Below are 22,614 nucleotides of genomic sequence, written 5' to 3'. Positions count from 1 at the left end.
GGAATTTTGGAACAGGCTACAGCATGAACTGCTGAACGGAATTACACCGAATTTGGCAAACATGTGGCTCTTGGTTCAGGAAGCCCTCTCTTATTTAAATGGTGTAAATCCGTTCAGTTGTTCCAGAGAAATTAAAAAATAAAAATATTGATATCTGAGCACAGAGGAGAATTCGCTACTCCTCCCAAACACGAGCTGACTTCTGATTGACTGCAAACACTCCAAACCAGAATGTATTGGCAGCCATCCTGTGGCTCAATAACAGAGTCACAACAAATCAGTAGAAAAAAGGATAAAAAAAAGAAAAGGGGCATGGTAGAAACCCCCTGACCCCTCAAGCCAGCTCAGGGGGTCCCAAAAGGACCCCCAGGGCCCAAAAAGGCAATTTTTAATAAAAGAAATCGGCCAGCAGCGTGCTGGGTGCACGAATCCGGTGATTTATTTTTAAAAACGATGCACGGCTTCCAAGCTTCATTATCTATAAGCCCCGGGAGAGCCAGGTCCCTGGGCAATGGCAAATTTATAGAGCGGGGGCCCACGGGGGCCCCCACAGCCATGGTGATCACCACCTTCCCGGTGCTATGCTAATTATATATGGGGGGCACGCAGCCCCCCAGAGCCCCCCGGGTACCACCACATCCCCAGGGCATGTTTAACAATATATGGGGGACCTCCCAGGCCCCCCCAAACCCCAGGGACCACCACTTTCCCAGTGCTTTATTTAATTATGCGCAGAGGCATGCGGCCCCTGCTGCCCCGGGGACCGCCACCTCCCCGGTGCTTAAATTCATTAAAAAAAGTGTGGGTCGGGGGCCTCATGGACCCCTCCAAGCCCAGGGACCACCACCTTCCCGGGGCTGTTGAAATGCTGGGAGGGCGGCCACACAGCCCCGTTCCTAGAGCCCTTGATGGTCCTGGGGACCGCCACCCCAAGGGCCAGCTCCTGCAATGTCCCGGGGGCCTACCCCCGGGACATTGCTGTTTGCTATTGCAGGGAGGGAGGCTCTCTTGCCTCTTTCTCATTTCTGTTGCTTCTTTCTGCACATTTCTTTCATTTCCTGCACTTCTCTTGCGTCTTTCTGCAAATCTCTTCTGCTTTCTGCACCCCTCTTCCCTCTTTCTGCACATCTGTTGTCTCTTTCCGCACCTCGCTTGCTTCTTTCTGTACCCCTCTTGCCTCTTTATGCACCCTTCTACCCTCTATCTGCACCTCTCTTGCCTTTTTCTGTACCCCTCTTACGTCTTTCTACACCATCATACTCTTTCTGCACCTCTGTTCCTTCTTTCTGTACTTCTTTGTTTCTTTCTGCACCTGGCTTGCTTTTTTCTGTATCCCTCTTGCCTCCCTCTCAACCCCTCTTCCCTCTTTCTGCACTTCTGTTGCTTCTTTCTGCACGTGTATTGCTTCTTTCTGCACCTCACCTTCCTCTTTCTGCAGTTCTCTTCCCTCCTTCTGCACTTCACTTGCCTTTTTCTGTAACTTTCTTGCTTCTTTCTGCACCTCTCTTGACCTCTTTCTGCACATCACTCGCTTCTTTTTACGCCCCTTTTGCCTGTTTCTGCACCCCTCTTCCCTCTTTGTGCAACTCTTTTGCCTCTTTCTACACCTCTCGTCCCTCTTTCTGCACCACTCTTGCCTCTTTCTGTAACTTTGTTCCTTCTTTCTTCACCTGTCTTGTCTCTTTCTGCATCCTTTTTCCCTCTTTCAGCATGCCTGTTTATTCTTTCTGCAGTTCTCTTCACCTTTCTGTACCCTCCCTACCTCTTTCTGTACTCCTCTTGCCTCTTTGTACACCTTTCCTATCCCTTTTTGCATACCTCTTGCCTCTTTTTCCACCTCTGTTGGTCCTTTCGGCACCTCTTTTGCTTCGTTCTGAACTTCACTTGCCTCTTTCTGTACTCCTCTTGTCTCTTTCTGCACCTCTGTTGGTTCTTTCTGCACTACTCTGGCTTCTTTCTGCACCTCTGTTCTCTCTTTCTACACATCTCTTGCCTCGGTCTGCCCACCTGTTCCCTCTTTCTGCACCCCTTTTGCCTGTTCCTGCAACTCTCTTGCCCTTTTCTGCAGTTCTATTGCCTCCTTCTGCACCTCACTTGCCTCTTTTTGTACCTCTGTTGGTTCTTTTACACTGTTTTTGCTTCTTTCTGCACCTCTCTAGCCTCTTGCGACACCTTTTTTACCTGTTTCTGTATCTCTCTGGCCTCTGTCTGCACCTCTGTTTCCTATTTCTGTACCTCTTTTGCCGGTTTCTGCAACACTCTTGCTTCTTTCTGCAGTTCTCTTGCCTCCTTCGTCGCTCTGTTGCTTCTATCTGCACTTCTCTTGCCTCTTTCTGCACACCTGTTGCTTCATTCTGCACTTTCCATGCTTCTTTCTGTACCTGTCTTGCTTCTTTTTGCACCCCTGTTGTCTCTTTCTGCACTCGTCTTTCCTCTTTATGTACCTTTATTGCCTGTTTCTGCATCTCACATGCCTCTTTCTGCACTTTTCTAGCTTCTTTCTACACCTCTGTTGCTTCTTCCAGCAATTCTCCTGCCTCTTTCTGTACTTCTCTTGCCTGTTTCTGCACCTCTCTTGCCTCTTTCTGCACTTCTCTTGCCTCTTTCGCACCTCACATGCTTCTTTCTGCACTTCTCTTGCCTCTTTCTGCACCCCTGTTGCTTCATTCTAAACTTCCCATGCTTCTTTCTGCACCTGTCTTGCTTCTTTCTGCACCCCGTTGTCTCTTTATGTACCTCTATTGCCTATTTCTGCAAATCTCTTGCCTCTTTCTGCAGTTCTCTTTCCTCCTTCTAAACCTCTGTTGCCTCTTTCTGCACTCTCTTGCCTCCTTCTGCACCTCATTGCTTCATACTGCACTTTCCATGCTTATTTCTGCATCTGTCTTCCCTCTTTCTGCACCCCTTTTACCTGTTTCTGTACCTCTCTTGCCACTGTCTGCACCTCTGTTCCCTATTTCTGTACCTCTTTTGCTAATTTCTGCAACTATCTTGCCTCTTTCTGCAGTTCTCTTGCCTCATTCTGCACCTCCGTAGCTTCTTTCTCCACTTATCTTGCCTGTTTCTGCATCCCTGTCGCTTCATTCTGCACTTTCCATGCTTCTTTCTGCACCTTTCTTGCTTTTTTCTGTACCACTGTTTCTCTTTCTGCGCTCGTCTTCCCTCTTTATGTACCTTTCTTGCCTGTTTCTGCATCTGAAATGCCTCTTTCCACAGTTTTCTTGCTTTTTTCTATACCTCTGTTGCTTCTTTCAGCAATTCACTTGCCACTTAATGCACTTCTCTTACCTGTTTCTGTACCTCTCTTGCCTCTTTCTGTACTTCTCTTGCCCCTTTCTGTACCTCACTTGCTTCTTTCTGCATTTCTCTTGCCTCTTTCTGCACCCCTGTTGCTTCATTCTGCACTTTTCATACTTCTTTCCGCACCTGTCTTGCTTCTTTCGGCACCCCTGTTGTCTCTTTATGTACCACTTTTGCCTGTTTCTGCAAATCTCTTGCCTCTTTCTGCAGTTCTGTTGTCCTTCTACATCTATGTTGCTTCTTTCTGCACTTCTCTTGCCTCTTTCTGCACCCCTGTTATTTCATTCTACACTTTTGATGCTTCTTTCTGGAGCTGTCTTGCTTCTTTCTGCAACCCTGTTGTCTCTTTCTGTACTTGCTTCCCCTCTTTCTGTATATTTCTTGCCTGTTTCTGCATGTCAATTGCCTCTTTCTGTACTTTTCTTGCTTCTTTCGATACCTCTGTTGCTTCTTTCAGCAGTTCTCTTGCCTTTTTCTGCACTTCTCTTGCCTGTTTCTGCACCCTTTCTACACCTGTCTTCCCTCTTTGTGAAGCTCTCTTGTCTCTTTCTATACCTCTCTTCCTTCTTTCTGTACCACTCTTGCCTCTTTTTGTACCTCTGTTGCTTCTTTCTGCACTTCTCTTGCCTCTTTCTGCACCCCTTGTGCCTCTTTTATCACCTCTGTTGGTTCTGTATGCGCTGCTCTAGCTTATTTCTGCACCTCATTTGCCTATTTCTGCACTTCTCTTATTTCTTTCTACACCTGTGTTGATTCTTTCAGCAATTCTCTTGCCTCTTTATGCACTTCTCTTGCCTGTTTCTGCACCTCTCTTGCCTCTTTCTGCACTTCTCGCCTCTTTCTGCCCCTCACTTGTTTCTTTCTGCACTTCTCTTGCCTCTTTCTGTACTCCTGTTGCTTCAGTCTGCACTTTCCATGCTTCTTTCCGCACCCGTCTTGCTTCTTTCTGCACCCCTGTTGTTTCTCTATGTACCTCTTTTGACTGTTTCTGCAAATCTCTTGCCTCTTTCTGTATTTGTCTTGCCTCCTTCTACACCTCTGTTGCTTCTTTCTGCACTTTTCTTGCCTCCTTCTGCACCTCTGTTGCTCATTCTGCACTTTCCATGCTTCTTTCTGCATCTGTCCTGCTTCTTTTTGCACCCATGTTGTCTCTTTATGCACTTGTCTTCCATCTTTCTGTACCTTTCTAGCCTGTTTCTGCATCTCACTTGCCTCTTTATGCACTTTTCTTGCTTCTTTCTATATCTGTTGCTTCTTTCAGCAATTTGCTTGCCTCTTTTAGCATTTCTCTTGCCTGTTTCTGCACTCCTCTTGCCTGTTTCTGCACCCGTCTTCCCTCTTTGTGCAGCTCTCTTGCCTCTTTCTACACCTCTCTTCCCTCTTTCTGCACCACTCTTGCCTCTTTTTGTACATCTGCTGCTTCTTTATGCACTTCTCTTGCCTCTTTCTGTACCCCTCTTGCCACTTTTTACACCTCTGTTGGTTCTTTCTGCGCTGCTCTAGATTCTTTCTGTACCTCACTTGCCTCCTTCTATACTTCTCTTGTTTCTTTCTACAGCTCTGTTGCTTCTTTCAGCAATCTCTTGCCTCTTTGTGCACTTCTCTTCCTTCTTTCTGCACCCCTCCTGCCTCCTTCTGTACCCCTCTTGCCACTTTCTGCACCTCTCTTGCCTCTTTCTGCACTTCACTTGCTTCTTTCTGCACCTCTCTTGCCTCTTTCGGCACCGCTGGGTTAGAGGTAGTTGTAATCCCCCTGCGCTATTATGTACAAGGGCCCTACAGGGGAGGTCATGCTAATCACAGGTGTACCCCAACCCATAGTGTACCCTAGTGTATGTAGGTGTTTTCACTGTATTCTAAGTGCCTTTCAGCATAGTACTGCTCCGGCCCTGGTTAGTCAGTCATTACCAGCAGTACCAGTCATCAAAAAGTTGGGGGCACAGAAAGACTTTGCAACAAGGCCTCTTTCTGCACCTCTATTGGTTCTTTCTGCATATTTCTTGCTTCTTTATACACTTTTCTTCGTCTTTCTAGAATTCTGTTGCCTCTTTCTGCATTTCTCTTGCTTATTTCCGTGCCTTTCTTCCTCTTTCTGCACATGTCCTACCTCTGTAGGCATAATTAGAAATTAGTATTTCAAATGTTTGGGAAAACTTACTAAATAAAACATAGGTTTCAGGGACGTTATAGTTAAAAATTAGCATTTAAAAAACCTTTGAAATTCGCTGAAAAAAACATAGGTTTCAGGGACGTTATAGTAAGTAATTATCATTTACAACATCTTTTGAAATTCACTGAAAAAACCACAGGTCTCAGGGACGTTATAGTTAGTTAGACATTTCACTCGTACAAAACCAGAGATATTCAGCCATTATAGTTAGTTGAGCTAACTATAACTCACACCCCGCAATGCACTGCTCATGACGTCACATATTATATCATGCATTACATGGTCAGTGACATCACTGATGATATCACTGATGACATCTCAAATGACATCCCTGATGACATCACTGATGACATCTTCCACGTGATAATCTGATGCACCTCCTCATACCCTAATATAACCTTTGATACCCACACTCTAAAATACAGACTACCATTTTCGAAACCATAGACACACCAATACGAGTTACTACATACCCTCTCACTGATTCCTAGGTCTGCACACACATTCACTCATTCACCCATAGTCAGTCATACATGCAGTTACTCATCAATACAGCACTATCATATGCACTCAAACACCTATAAAGACACTCACACTCTACCACTTATCCATAGAGTTACACACACACCTAGTCAGTCATGCAAAGAATCACTCACCCTCCCATTTACTCACCTATACACTTATACACATACCACCTCCCTTATTCATACCGATACCAACACATACTTACTCTCTTATACAATCACTGATAGAAATGCACACTCATCCATACAGTAACTCTCACAATCAATCTTTCTCACATATTGTCATTTATATACTCCAACACTCACATATACTGCCTTTCACATCTGTTATTACTCACACATGTCCCACTGAGACATCTATTCACTCACCAACACACCCATATACACACTCACCCACCCATACAGTCCTTGACACATGCAGTCTTGAGCCCATACATCTTGTATATCACCCACTCACACATCTATGCAGAGAGTCACACACTCCCCTTCCACCCACACAGACACTCTGGCACCCATACAGATATTCAGACAGCCAATTAATAACCCATATAGACAATCATGTAGCTACTCACCAACCCATGCAGGAGCTTACACACAATCTAACAGACTTTCACACTGTTTAGTCACTAACCCATGCTTTCAGTATGCGACGTTTAATCACTCACTTACACAGTGAGCCACTCACATACTAAATCATCCTTTCAGTCACTTATACACCCACTCATTCCTCAATGCACCTTGGCATTTATATATATAAAACATATTTAAACTTTACAGAAACACACAGTCACTGGATGATGTCATCAGTGATGTCATATGAAATGTTATCAGTAACGTCATCAGTGATGTCACTGACCATGTCAGAAATGATGTAAAATGTGACGTTATCAGAAGTGCATTGCGGGGGCACAAGCTATAGTTAGTTCAACTAACTATAACGTCCGAATTTCTCTGGTTTAGTACGATTGAAATGTCCAACTAACTATAACATCCCTGAAACCTGTGTTTTTTCTATGAATTTCTATGGCTTTTTAAATGATACTTTCTAACTATAATGTTCATGAAAGCTATGGTTGTTTCAGTAAATGTCAAAGGTTTTTTAAATCCTAATTTCTAACTATACATCCCTGAAACCTATGTTTTTTTCAGTCAATCTATATACACACACATTTATATATAAATATATATAGATGGAGGACATTTAGTGTCCTGGGAGTTAGCAATGATGGAACCCTTTTGGCTTATCGTAGACTCAGTAGAGCTGTGATATTAGTGTTAGAGCAGAATGCAGTGAGGGCTGATTTAGAATGTTGAGTCTGCTGTTGCACGCCAACAAATAAAGATGTGTAATACTAAGCTCCATGTGTGGCAGAGTCATTGGTGGGTACCCAGGCTGGGGAAGATGCTACAGCTGCAAAGATTTCTGGAGGACCAGCACAAACCTGCCAAGCCAATCTAACGAAGGTGCGTTGCTGGTGAGCCAAAGAGTCAGGTTGATCCTGCTCCAAGAATTTCCACTCCACCAAATCCACTTTAGCAGTATGCCATGGAGAGGCTGTATAGCCTAAAGGAGCCCTAATCACCTAAAGCTTGCAGCCTTGTCCCTCTGGAGGAATCTGAGCTGAAAAAGAGACTGAGTTCAAGCGTGCAGATCTTCACCATACAAAGGCACCTTAGTTAGGTGTGCATTTTTAATTTCTCCCACTCTGAGCTTTCCAGCTAAAAGCCAACAACTTCACTGGGACCAGGGCCTCAACTGACAGCTATCTGGCCTCGTGGATGCATTCTTGGCCAGGACCTGCTGCTTTCCCCTGCTGAGAAGTTTTGACTTCTTCTTCAGAGACTAAGTCAGAATGTAAAACTTGCGACCGAGACAACCCTAGTTTTTGTAGCTAACCTGTTCTCGATTACAGTTAGTCTTAAATTGCACCTAGGCCCTGGTAAAGCATAACCAGATGACAGTTGTTGATGCTTAATGCTTTTTAGAGCTATTTTCATTCATAATTTTAGAAAAATCATCCCACTGGTTCCCTTTGTTAGATGTTTGTTGCATGAGATTTGCGACATTGTGGAGTTAGATTTTAATTGTGCTGTGTATTCACATTTCAAATTGCTTTGTTACTTCTAAATGCTTTCACATTTTCTTAAGTTTGGCCTGTCTGCTCTGTGCCACAGTTATCATGGTTTGAGCTCAGCTTATTGAAACAGTTACTTGACCTAACAAGAATAGTAACATTATTATTTGTGGTGGACTACCTTTCACTCCAACTAATCATCTACTTCGTCACATAAGGTTTAAGTTACTGAAACCATTAACTAGGCCTACTATCCAACCCAATTAATAATTCACTTTCTCACAAAAATAATAATATGTAACCATTGCTGTCATTTGAGGTTAGCAATGCAAGATTAGTACCACTCTCCCTAAAAAATGCTTTGGCATGGAGAATGTTAATATATTCCTTCCAGGCAAGAGAAATTGACTATTACTAAGATTACCAAATACTTTAGGAACGTGGGGTCAGATGTTGGCACATTAGATTCATTAAAAGTGGTTGCAATTTTCACACTGACTTTTAGCGAATCCAGTGCTATTTTGTGGACCAACCTATGTACTAATTGGTTTATTCACAAAATATTGAATTGCATTAGGACTCAATTGGACTTATCTCATAAATATTAGTGAGGTTGGTTGCAAATTGCGGCCAATTACAATTTGTTGCAATCATAAGGATGGTGCCACCAGGTATTGCTTTCAAATAAAGCATTTTTGGTAATGCAGAACATTTTCCTTACAGGAAAAGTTTCTAAAACTATAAACCACTGCCTACTTCTAAAAAACGTTTTTGGGACCATTCGGAAAGGGTAAGGGGTCACCTGCAGACCCTTTCCTGTTTGCAAACAGGTTACCACCACCTTTGAGATGTCAGTAAAATATTTATGTTTTGCACCCGCATTTCAGTCACAAAAGATTAATCCATACCATAAAGAATAAATATCTGGTGGGGACACCTTAAACACAACCCTTCCAATTAGTGATTCCTAAAGATTTCCTAGACCCATTTAGTGATTCAGTAACATCAAATCTCTGAGTAGGTTTAGTTCATTCAAAAAGCACATTTACTTGTCTCAACCATTGTAATCTACCAAATGGCAGGGTTTGCAACAAGAAAATGTGTTAGTGCACATTGCCCATAGTGTTTCTAACGTTTTGGAAAGCATCAGAGAAATACCTCCTAGAAATTCATACCTTATTAATACCTTGTGATCAAAAAACACAAAGGGATATATTTAAAAGCACCTATCGCCTCATGAAAGTCACTGTTTCCGATGTTCCTGTGGTGATACAGGCTTTGTCTTATTTACAAGGCAGTGTTAAGCCACTTAGGGCCAGATGTAGGTAGGACTCAGTTACCGATTCTTAATTACCGAATTTTACCGATTCGGTAATTAAGAATCGGTAAATAAGAATGGGGGACATGTAGGAACATCCAGATGTTCCTTTTACCGAATCGGTAAAAATCTGTATTTACCGATTCGGTAAATACCGATCGGTAATGCCCATTCATTCCTATGGGCTTTGCAGCCCATAGGAATAAATGGGCATTACCGATTCGGTATTTACCGAATCGGTAAATACCGAATTCCACAAGGGTGCAGGGGGTGTCACTTTGACACCCCCTGGCACCCCCAAAAGAGGCTCGGGTGCCATGTGGCAGGCATACCTGCCCTAAGGGCAGGTCTGTCTGTCATATGGCACAGGTGTGCATGCACACCGGAATCGGTATTTTACCATCAAATATATTTGATGGTAAAATACAGATTCGGTAAGGGTTGTGGGACTCAGAAGAGTCCCACCTACATATCAAATTTATCGAATAGGTAAAAATACCGATTCGGTATTTTACAGATTCGGTAAATTTACCGATCGGTAAATTTACCGAATCTGTAAAATATGTGGCCCTACATACCATTTCGTAAATACCGGTCGGTAACGGTCGAAAATACCGATTTTCGGCCGTTACCGACCGACCTACATCCGGCCCTTAACCACTTAACATGGCTTAACACTGCCTTGTAAATAAGTCACCCTTTCATGATATACTTAGGGTGAAATGGGTGGGCAATGGGTGTTGCGCGGGCATTCAGCTGCAACATCTATTGATTTTGATGCTGTTCCATACTTACAAGCGTGGTGTAAATATAGGCAGCACCAAAATTAAGACAAAAAAAAACTTGGTCTTAACGTGGCTCAATGAGGAGAAATGCTTTCTTTCTCCTCTTTTTTGCAGTTTCTATGTGCTGTATTCTGCAGCACACATAAACACAGCAAAACACCATGCATGATTATTTATGTGGAGGAAGGTGTGCCTTCCTTCACATAAACAATAATTTAAAAAATTGTGCAGCCAATTCACATAACTAATCTGAGACACAATCCTAAAGGTACTAATTGTGGTATTCCCCGGTGGCACTTAGTTGTAGTAAAGTTAGGATTTTGTCTTAAATTAGGATTTTGTCTGAAGTTAGGATTTTGTCTAAAGACCAAAACTTAAGACAAACTTACGTATAATTTACGTTTAATTTACAACATATTCCTAATTTAAGACAAAATCCTAATTTAAGACAAAATCCTAACTTTACTACTACTTAATGTCTTCTGTGAATACCAAAAGTGGTAAGTTTAGGATTTTGTCTCAGATTAGTTCTGTGAATAGGCCCGGATGTGTTGTAACTTCTATGTGTGCTGCACAAAGCAGCACACATAGAAGTTACAAATCGCCATTTAAGATTATTTATGTTCAGGAAGGGGCACCTCCCTACACATAAACATTCATTCCCCCAACGCAAGCACCCTTGCACTATGGTGCAAGGGTTCCTGCATTGGCGCTAGGCAGCTGTAATTAGCACCTACAAAGGGGGAAACACAGGGCTACACTGTATTGTTGTAAATACGGTGCAGCCCTGCATTTCAAAAGTGGCAGAGCGCGGCGTTAAGCCAAGAAGGCTAACTCTGTGCTCCATCACTTTTCTTGTAAATCTGCCCAAAAATATTTTCCACAGATTTTACCAAAAACAGAAATGTCCTCATGGTTTGGCATGTTTTTAAAAACATGTTTAAGAAATGTGCAAACTCACTGTACTTTTATGCTTGCCAACATTACTTTGTAATCTACCAGCGTAGAAACTATTTGAGTATAAATCTGTAGAGAAAGTTTTCTGATTCTTGTAATAAGAAATTTGGTTATTAGTTGTGAGGCATGAAAGCCCCACTCCAATATTAAGTACATTGTCAGCGTGAACCATAAAAGTCACTAAATAAACCTATGCCTAACCCTCTGGTCCTTCGCACAAAAGCAGCCAGGCTTAATTTAGGTACAATGTGCAAACCGTTAAAATGAGAGAATATGACACAAGAAAAACCACAATCCAATTTAGAAAAATAGAGTTATTGTCAATAAATAAAAAGACAGCAAAACTACAAAAATCGAATCAGTAGAACAGAAACTATGAACGTTTGGGTGAAAATAGCGCCACTCCCGGTTATCTGGTCGAGTTGGACCAGAGTAAAGTCACAAGTTTAGGGGACCCAATACGGCACAGGTCGGATATAGGGACCAGGTTTATCCCACTGAAGAGTTAACATTCTAAAGTCCAAGCACTTGCGATGGGCTGCAGGTGAGGTTTTGCTTTGGTGGGGGCAATAAGGTGACTGTTATCAGCGCAAGAAGCAGGAAGGGCGTCGTGGATCGTCGCTGTTGTAGCATGAAGAGCCGGTCATCACTGTAGCTTTCCATTGGAAGTCGACATGGGCTGTCATTGTTGATGTGGACTGTAGTGGCTGACACAAAGGGAAGTCGTTGCTGGAGATTAGTGTTTGCGGGCGTGAGGGACTGTCATTGTTTGATGTGAAGTATCTGCTTTGTTGTTCAGTTCAGTAGTACTCTGAAGCCAACCCAGGGTCCATGACCTGGGGGGGCACCTCTTGGGATCAGGACTGCAGCAGAGGCCATGAGCAGGGCTCAGGCAGGTCCTGTTGCAGGCCCAGTTGGTGCTAGTCAGTTGGGCAGTTGAAGGGAAGCCTCTAGAAGCTTGTTGTGTTCCTATGACTCAAACAGGTCAGTCAACTGACCCTTAGAGTCACTTCTGGAGCGCCTGGGTTCAAGCCAAGCAGGACTAGACTTCCTTCTTCAAATAGCAGGACAGTGCTTCTCCTGAATCTTCCACAGGTCCGGGAGTGTTCTAATGCGTGGTTCTGAAGGTGCCGGGGAATTACATGGCCTAGCCCCAAAACTGTTTCTGGTCAGTTCTTCCCCTTGTCTTGGCATAAAGGCACATTTGGTTTAGGCAGAAAAATTGCAACTTTCCAAAAATGGCATTTTCTGAATTTTAAATTAAAATCTGACTTTGCCATTAAAGAGGATTCTACATAACAATTGAAATTAGTGGAAGAATCATTTTTCTATCTGCTCCCAAACTAAAGCTATGATTGATTAAATGGAAAAAATAATAATAAAGAAATTAAAATAAAATACATTTGGTACCCCATTGTTAACCTATGACACAGATAACTTTTTAGCCTGAAACCGTTGCCTTTAGGGATCCTGTGCTCCACCATTCAAGACATTCACGAGTGGTGGAATACCGAATTATAATCCCCTCTCTAACCTAATGGTGGAACTTTAAATTTAAGGACACCGTTTTCCTGGTGTAGAAGAAACTCAGTGCAAACTCACCTTGAAGTTAGACATCTTAATTTCCGAAATTTCAATTGAGAACATGGATCCAACACCAGTAGGAAATGATACCTTCTGAGACAATCCACCTGTTTGGTGGTCTGCATTGGGCGATATTCAAAGAAGCTTGATTGCCTTAGCGGGTGTTCTCCAACGGACATGCACTGGACCAATCAGGGCTTCCATTTTTCAACAGTTGCCATGGTTGGTGCTGGCGCATGTGGTGGTAGAGAAGTGACAGCAACATTCCCGCTACATATTGTACTTACAGCACAAAAATTGTCAGCTTCAATTTTTTTTAGCACGAACCTTTTAATGATGCCACAAGACCTGATGCGGCTTCAATGATGTTAGCAGCATGTTTGTGTGTTTCTATGTATTTTATTAACAGCTCCAAACCTTGTACACAGTGTCACTTCTAAACAGTCAGGTTGAAATATCGAACAATAGAATGAATTGTTCATCGAAAAAGGCCGAGCAATTTCTTGTCAGTAGGCACAACCAAAAATCTAAAATAAATGAGTACTTGGAAAGCCAAGATGTTTTACTTTTCTATAGTATTGATTAGGCCCAAGTGGCATTGAAATTACATCGGAGTAATTTACACAATTTCAGGAATTTTGAGCTATGCTTTTTATGCAAAATCCCCAAAAATATGCAATTACGCCACATCGAGTTATTATGCGGCTGTTCGCAGCAAAATAATGACAGAAGAGCACGTGAACAACCAGAACGTGAGCAGCTGCTATTTTCTGCACTTGACTTATTTGAACAGTTTTTTTTTTTTTTAAATGCTTCTTCGTATCAAAACTGGATGTAAGGACACATTCCACGCTAAACTATTGCACCAAAAACTGGATTACCATTCCATGTAATTATGCGTAATCTAACTTAATTTGCTATATTTTGGCATTTCGCAAACCCCCCAAACCCTGCCCCTCCCCCCCCCAATGATGATGGAGAGAAGCCTGCAAGGCTTAAAATGTAGTACCCATGCAGCAATAAGAAAAAGAAGCAAAGAGAGAAAAGGGCAGGAGATGACAGCAAACTCTGGGAGCGCCACCCGAGATGGAGTGTCCTGGGAGCGAGAGAGGGAAGCGAAACAGGAGAGAGAGAAGACCAGGCAGGGGTGGGTGCAGGGGCAGGAAGCACCACTGCAAAACTATAGCTTCAGCAAGGGTCAGGTGGGAGTTTTTGCTGAGATGCAAGCAATATTCCCACCCGCCTCTGTTCACCCTGCAGCGAACAGTAAGTGATTGAAGGCTGGTAAGTGAGGTGAAAGAAAACTGGCCTCCTCCTTGCCAGTACACCCCACAAACATTAATGGACCCCTATGATATACGCTTCAATAAAATGCAGCAGCCATATTGAAATGATGAATGTCCTTGAAAGAGCTCACGGAAAGAACCCGAAGCCTGACCCTGAAGCCTCCTGTGATTTCATCTGTTGGAGCAGCCTCCCAAACTACACGAAAGGAATCCAATCAGACAGCCATGTTTGGGTCAGTTTTACACTCAAGCGCTGACAAAAGCAAGCCTACTGCAATGCAAAATAATTGAAACAAATATTGAATTGAGGATGCAATGTATGGATGAAATAAATAAATAAAAGTAGGATGACAGAGTGCAATTTTCAAATGTATAATAGCACTTGATGCATTTAAAAAGCAGACAGAAAGATACACCGAGCTAGGCAATAAATATTATATGATATTAACATACTGCTGTGCAATGATCCAAGATGTGAAAGACAATGTCTTAAGCCAATGGCTGAAGATTACTGAGTCAAAGAAGCAAATGGCTTACTAAGACTGGTTCAAAGCTTCTTGCAGTATGCATACAATACAGTATTTTGGTCTAGAAGGGTGCTAGAACCATTGTTCAGCAAACCTAATTAAATTGTTTCCAAACTAAAATGGTGATGTTACCTTTATCCTTCAAGGGAGCCGGATATTTCTTTACTTCCTTTCTTTTAGCAGGCTCTGTTAACAAAGTACAATATACTAAGCATTTTCATATAGAAGAACAAATACGATAACTGTTGCCATATGGAAAAATACCGATTGCAAGTTTCTCTTTGGTATTGCACACAATAGAGCAATTGCAAACTCTGTAGTTACCAATAATGATCAATGACAATCCACCACGAGCCACCTCCGCTTTAAAAACAATAATACCACAGTAATACGTGTTCGCCACATTACTTTCTTAATTATTAGGCGTACTGATAACCCAGACTAGTGTATTTTGAGCCACCATTTCAGGTACATTCATTTTATCGGTGTTTGTATATTCTTAAAAAGTAGGTGTTATCTTGCAGAAACATGTTTTTCATTGCTTTTGCACAAAAATACCCTATGTTTGGCATGTTGTGCTTAAAAGCAAAATGGAAGTGTGCACAGTTCGTGCTCAGCTCATAATAAAAAAAATGGAAGTGGCTATTTACCCGGCTGCCTACCAAATATCTGCTATTTACACAGTGGCCAGCAAAATAGTACATAATCATTGCTGGTAAGCCAGCCAAAGGCAAAACAGTAGAGATGATGTAACATTTGACTGGATAAATAGTGTGAAGCAGGTATATATTTAGCCAGCTGTGAAGAAAAAAGAGACGATAAGTAATGGTAGGGCAGTGGCCACCTTGTTTGCACAAAGGAAAATGCATCGAGTAAGCTAAAATGTTTACAGATGAAGTCAACGGGAAAATCAATTTTGAATAAAAACATTTGTGTTATTTTAATATTCAGATATGATATGCGGAAATCAAACTTCTAAACTTTTAAATCAGGTGAAGGAGGACCAAGGGGCCAGAATCGAATTGTTTAATTCTTGATCACCACAACCATACAGGAATTAGGCTAGCAACACCTTGAGACCCTAGATTAGCATAACCAGGGAATATAAAGGATCTGGAAATCTAGGCCCAGTGGGACCAGGATCAGAACGTCCTTAAGGGTCTGACTTGAAAGAAATCGGCTAGGTTAATAATAATAATAATAATCAACATTCGTAAAGCGCGAACAATTACCCGTAAGAGTCTCAAGGCGCTGGGGGCCTTCGGGAAGATTAAGTAAGATATTGCCTTGAGTAACATGCTGCTGGGCTAATCTGCCGCTGGCGCCAGGGATCGAACCGTGATCCCCAGATTCCAGCGTCAGTCGCCCTGACCGCGGCGCTACACCTCTCCCTCAGGGTCAAGATGTACAACCCTTTTTTCCGGCTGCAAACGGGAGAACCTCCCGTTTGCAGCTGCAAGAAAGGGTAATAGCATGTACAAATGCTATTTTGCGAGTCCCTGACTCGCAAAATAGCATTTGCGACTCTCGCTATTAGGAAGGGGCATCCCTTCCTAATAGCGAGTCAACATGCTATGTACTACTGTTTTGCAACCGCATTTGCGGTTGCAAAACACTCACAGTTTACTTCCTACTCCAAGTAGGTGGTACCACTCGCAAACGGGAAGGGGTTCCCAGGGGACCCCTTCCCCTTTGTGAGTATGTTGGAAAATATTTTTTAGGAGCAGGCAGTGGTCCCAGAGACCACTGCCTGCCACTAAAAGAATGTAACTGAAAGGTTTCATTTTTCTTTTTTAAATGCATCCCATTTTCCTTTCATCAAAGACGGGCTGCATTTAAAAAAAAGAAAAAAAGCTGCTTTATTAAAAAGCAGTCCCAGACATGGTGGTCTGCTGAGCCCAGCAGTCCACCATCCCTGAGAGGGTTGGCATTCCCAATGGGCTCGCAAATTTTGGGAGGCTCATTAATATTAATGAGCCTGGCAATTTGCGACACCATTGGGAATCGCGAACAGTGTGAAATACATTGTTGTACATCGGAAAATTGCACCTCGCAAATTGCCACGCGCAAAAGAATCGCAATTTGCCATGCGCAATTTTCTTGGTCGTACATTTGGCCCGTGGTGGGAAATTCTTCTCCTGGTGGAATCCAGAGTAGATGCATGCAGTCTAACTGGACTGGTGTGTCGACCGCCTTCTATAACAACTGCAAAAATACTTCTTGTACATAGGTCTCCAGATATTTATTAACAATGTCTTTTTTAATCCCTCTCAGTTGCATGATATTGCATCGGACCTGTTATCAATATCATTGATCTTGACTAGCATAGCTTGGTGTGATTGATTCAGTGTGGTTAATCTCTGTGTTTGTTCATCCCTCTCATGTAATTGTTCAGTTTGACTGTTTTCCCACTGTTCAAGACAGAGACGTTTTAAGGCATGGGCAAAGTGAGCTCTGGACCAGGGCCCCAGCCATTCAGGGGGCCCCCTGCTAGAGCCAGCTCTGTTCTGCAGAGTGTCCTTCCCTGATGACCTTGAACTTATCCTTAAACAGATTGTTTTGAGTACTGTTTCACTTTCATTTACCTTTTTTTAACAACTGTTTTTATTACATTTTTTCTTCATAATAAACACATACCAGGCACACATTGGTTCGGTAAGTTGCGACATTTCTGATATTCGTGTCATTTACATCTTTCTGGGTCCAATGAATCCTTTAAAGTTTCATAGCAAATTATACCACTTATATGACATCTTTTATATCTTTTATATCCTGCCTGTCATCAGCCACATTGTCTTGGGTATATGTCTGTGGTGTCAGTGATGATGTTCCTAATACGTCTTACGCTGTGCCTGCGTTTGTCATGATGTGCTCAGTAACTGCAGAGGAGGGATGTTAATGAAACTGTGGCAAACTAATAATTAACAGGGTAGAGATGCAACTGTGAGGCTGGCGCTTAGGTACCCTCAGAGCAACTATCTTGGTGATAATGCCTGTAATTTGTGCCCTGGCACTGGCTGCTAGCTTAGCATAGGGCATGTTCATGGTTGCACTTATTCTGTGGGTTGGAATTATTTACCTCAGTCTTTTCCACTTCTCCTCTATGGTATGCGCTCTTGAGGTGTATCATCTACAGGAGTCTGAGAGGGCCTGGAATTCCCTTGTGTGTGGGTCAGTGCAGTTAGGACTACGTCTCAACTTGCAGCAAGGGGAATCTTGTAGATCCGAAGCGTGTCCTCGCATCTGAGTGCAGTGCTTTCTGCTTTGGCCCAGTTTAGCATCGAACGTCTCCACATAATTATGAGTGGCGGGTCAGGGTCCTTCCATCTTTTTGTGATTAGCCTTTTTGCAACTGCCAACCCCAGATCTTAAAATGAAGATGTAGTTTTATTGTTGCGGCTTCGAAGATATAAATGCAGAAGATATACGTACCATTCAAATGGGAGTGTGCGACCTGTGCAGTGCGCCAGCGCTTCAGCTAGTGCCGACCAATATTCTGTTAATATGGGGCACTCCCATAGCATGAGTAGCAAGTCCACATCTAAATGCATACATCTGGGGCATTTGGTGTCTGGGCATCTAAAGTATTGATTGATCTCCGCTAGTGTGAGGTACGCTCTATGGGTTATATAGAATTGTATTCGTCGCAGGCGCACATTCCTTGGAACCTGAGTTGAGCTCGCCAATACCGAGGCCTATTCTGTGTCTGTGTGATATGGTGTCCTATGTCTGACTCCCAGTTCAAGCAGAGGGCCGATAGGTTTGCTGCCGAGTGATGCTTGAGGGATGCCGAAAGCCATGTGACAAGGTGCCCACCTTAATCCTTAATGTGTAGGTATTGTATGGTGAGGTGTGTCTCTGGTTCGGTAGTCACGACTCCCTGTTTAGCTGTTATCGACACTAGTAGGGAGCGATGCAGTAAAAATTGGCTGGAAGGTAATTCGTCTTCCTCCATTAGCATTGTATATGTGACTAGTGTGTCCTCTCGATATAGATTCCCCATGTCTTGAATTCCGGCTTCTGAGTTCGGCTGCTGTGGTTACTGTTTGACCTCTGGGTGTTCCCTCCAGAGGTAGGGCTGTAGCGTATGGTGTGGTTTTGCGGGTGATGTACAGTGCTCTACGGAAGCTCTTGTAGGCCACATTCAGCAGTAGTGAGTCTGGTGGCTTTGCTTTTGAACATGGGTGGAATATTAACACAAGCTTCACAATCTGTAGGGGGGGTTTGTGGTTGCTGTGTCTCCACTGTGGCGGTCAGCATACCATCTGGCAACCCATTGTATTTGGGCTGCTAAGTAGTACCATTCCTAGTGTGGTACTGTCAGGCCACCCTGGTCCACCAATATGTAGAGTTTGCTGATCGCCAACCTGTGTCTAGACTTTCCCCATATGAAATCTTCTACTTATCTTTAAAGGGGCTGGAAGAAGGATGAAGGGATGTAGCTTGGCAGATTTGTGAAATAATATAAAAATCTGGGCAGTATTACCATCTTTACTATGGCCACATTCCATGTCACTGATAGTGGAGCTTGTCCCAAAATGCCACCTGGGAGAGGACTGCGGTCAGTGCTCTGCCCAGGTTCTCATCTTCCAAGTCTTTTGTGCTTCTGTACATGTGGATACCCGGGTAGCGGAATATGTATGCACATCAACGGACATGTGTTCCGTCAAGCGCATACTCTGGGTCACCGCATTGTTCACTGTAGGGATATAGACAGGATTTAGTGACATTTACTCGTAGTCCTGATATAGAAACAAAGTTTCCCAATATGGTTGATAATCTCTGTGGGATGCAGTGGATATCTCTTATGTATAGCAGAAGATCATCCGCTTACAAAGATATTGCGTGAGTGTCGTCCGGTATCTCCATGCGTATTGCTTCCGCTAGTGGCTCAATCGCCAGTAAGTCGAGCAATGGACAAAGAGGGCATCCCTGCCTAGTCCCTCTGCACACTTCCATGAGGCCGGATATGTAGGGGCCTGTTTTAACCCTCGCAGTAGGGGCACTATACAGTAGCTTCACCATGTTGAGAAAAGACTCCCACAAATGATATTTGTCTAGTGCGGAAAATAGGAATACCCACTCCAGGGAGTTGAATGCCTTCTCCAGGTCTAATATGAGGTAACCTGCTCTCAGCCATTGGGTTTGCGATTAGGTGGCAATCCTAAAGAAGCGCTGAAGGTTTAAGGAGGTGCTTCTTGAGGGTACGAACCCGTTTTGGTCATGGTGACCAAGGGAGGGGACCACCTACGCCAGTCTATCACCCATGATGTGTAAGTCTATTACAGGCATTTTGCTGAGAAAAATTATGTAGGTACTTAAATATTGGTCAGGGTTTAATGATTATCACACAGGTTATCTCATATATGTCTTCACATTATACGGATTATTCAAAACTTTTTCTGAGCAGTACAAAAAGTGTTTATTCAAACATATTCAGTGTTCATTTTCATTCACATAGGAAATGTTTAAAAGTGGAAAGGTAAGACAAGCCAATTATATCATTGGTTCATACACGTATTAAAGAGCACGAGTCTCCGTTTTTCATTAGTGACCTTTCTTGAACATTTATCACATTACAACATGTTTCTGCGCTCAAAGTGACAAAGAAGGGAAATAGTGTGAGTGGGATGGGTGTGATTGGGAAACAGTGAGGACTGGGTAAAGGATGTTGTGACCATACTACTGATGAAGCAAAGCTTCGCATATTTTGCGGCTTGCCGAAGTCAAGAACCTCGTTTATGTGTAATAAGGTAACATAAGTATGTTCTACTAACGTTTATTTTTGTTTAGGCAAAATTTATGAAGCTTGCCTACGTGTATTTCTAATACACTTACCCCGTGTACTTTAACATGGCCGCCGCTTGTATTTTAGTTACTGCGCATGCGTCAGCCACTCTCACGTGTCCTGACGCGTCTGCAGAAGTGGAGGGAAATTTATGCGCATGCGTAATTCATAGCTGTGCTTATCATGTGGTACTGCTCGTGCCACTGCTCTTGTACCCGTATCAATGTAGCTAACATTTAAACCGCATAAGAATATTTTATGATGATAAGTAGAAAGTACAAACCTTGTGATGTGTTTTCATGATGACATTATTATGTATTAATTTGTTTTCGCTTACTTTTCATGTACCGCGGGGAATGGGGGTCTGTCTGTACTGAAAGCCATCTTGGAGGTCCCTTCTGCGCAGATGCGACTTTTCGGGGACCTGACAACCTTGGCTGATGGAACATAGCCAGTTGGCAGTGATGGGCGAGATGCTCCTGAGAAAGTCACCTCTGCCCTGCGAGAACGGCGAATGTTGCTCCTCATATGATACAATGTTAAATTGTCATTGTGTTTCTGCACAGTTTCTCCTGGGAACCCCAAACCTGCTAGGCGGTACCCAAGTATGCTAATGAAGGCTTAAAATCTTGTATTGTGATTGGTGTGTTACCCAAATCCTACCTTAGGACCAATCGAAATTGAGGGATTCTGACACTTTGCAATATTGGGGGGTGGTACACTGTCCCCAAACTGTATATCTACCCTGGGTTCACCTAGGGAGCCGTCCGACTTGTCTGGTTTAGCTGACCTGTCACTGACCCATCGTACTCAATAGGTGACTGAAGATACAGAGCGCTGCGGAGCACTCTGTCCGAATTTGACCATAGACTAAGGTTCTACTGAACCTTAAAGTGCTGGCGAAGCACTTTGCTGGGAGTTCGCTGACCCAATCGGGGTCTTGATCGATAACTGCAGAGCGGGTGGAGCGCAGGCGTTGCTTCCAAACTGTGGGTTCCGGTCCTGTCCTGAGCGGTCCTATCCTGAGGGTTTGCTGTCCTGTCCTGAGGTCTTGTCCTGATTCCTAATCCGAGGGTATCCTGTCCTATCCGGGGTGTCCATTCTGCACCTGCTGTCCTTTGAAGGGTATCCTTCCTTGAGGGTTTCCTGTCCTTAACTAACCCGTGGCCAGGGTTTGGTTTCCACACCATTCTAGGTAAATATTGCTCTGAAACTCTTAAAATCTTGCACCTTCTGAATTTCTAACTTTTGCTTTAATAAAGTTCACCATTGCATATGTTATATTTTCCATGCCTTTCCGCAACTATTGAAAGTCAATTACATATTTTCATAAGTTTGTTCCTATGTCTTCTCACTTGTTAGAGATTATATTTTGCATTGCAGTTTGTAATTTCCTGATATGGTCTAGAACTTCATTACCTAGACTGTTCAAAGGCCCCTTTACTTTAAGTGAAGCGTGTTACTCATTATAGGCCCTCCTATAGTTACCCATACATAGTCTGCCCATGCTTAGATATTACTGAATTGCATAGTATTTTTCTCTTGCATTTTATATCAGTATTTCAATGATTACCCTATCATTATTTTTATATAGCTACATAATTTACATTATCTTGGTCGTTGATTGTCTCATTCTTGTATACTTGATGCATGAAGAAAACGAACTTTAGATAAACATTTTAAAACTTCCAGTTGTCCGTGGTCATTTAAACAGTATTTGAATGTTATTGGTTGGGTTTGTATTTTGCTGCCTTTCTTTTTCAGCTAGCTCCCTGATTCATTGTGGTCATTAGGTACCCGTGTTAGTGGATGGTAAGTCGGGTACGCTGAAAAACAAATAGTAGGGAACACACACAAATTGGTAGAGCTCGTGAAGTCACCTGGTCAATGTGTATGGTGATTTGAAAGTATATGGACCCGGAAGCCGGAAACGGCGAAACTATTGGTCGGGTGGCCTCGCGCGCTCTATCAGTTTTTCTGGTAAGCAGAGGTATGGTTAGGGACTAGCTAAAGGTTAGGCAGGATTAGTTAGACTAGTTGAGTTGGAAGCTGCTAGTACATTAATGCTGCTAAAAGAGCGGCTGTTCTAAGAGACCTGATCAATCTCTTGTGAATACGCACGAATAATATCTTGTAAAAACAATTCATGAATTGCTGTATTGTTATTATTCTTGTTCTTATATTGTTATATGTACTAATCCATGCGTTTGTCAACCGTTTAGTTTCTTGTTGTCCGAACTCCCCGGGGAATTGAAAGGGCAAGTGGTGAATAGAATCCATTGTCCTGAGGTCACAGGCTC

General features: G+C 42.9%; 1 protein-coding gene across 1 annotated transcript in view; it reads right to left on the bottom strand.

Annotated features, from left to right (window-relative positions):
- Nucleotides 1-22,614, bottom strand: part of LOC144762658 (uncharacterized) — a 1,356,333-nt gene that overhangs the window by 713,260 nt on the left and 620,459 nt on the right. The window contains exon 20 of the mRNA XM_078647891.1: nt 14,659-14,712. Coding sequence (XP_078504017.1) covers nt 14,659-14,712 — 54 coding nt within the window. The remainder of the gene's footprint in view (nt 1-14,658; nt 14,713-22,614) is intronic.

The sequence above is a fragment of the Lissotriton helveticus genome, chromosome 6 (assembly GCF_964261635.1).
Source record: "Lissotriton helveticus chromosome 6, aLisHel1.1, whole genome shotgun sequence".
Taxonomy (NCBI): domain Eukaryota; kingdom Metazoa; phylum Chordata; class Amphibia; order Caudata; family Salamandridae; genus Lissotriton; species Lissotriton helveticus.
The sequence above is the reverse complement of the archived record's forward strand: the minus strand, read 5'-3'. Positions and strand labels throughout refer to the sequence as shown.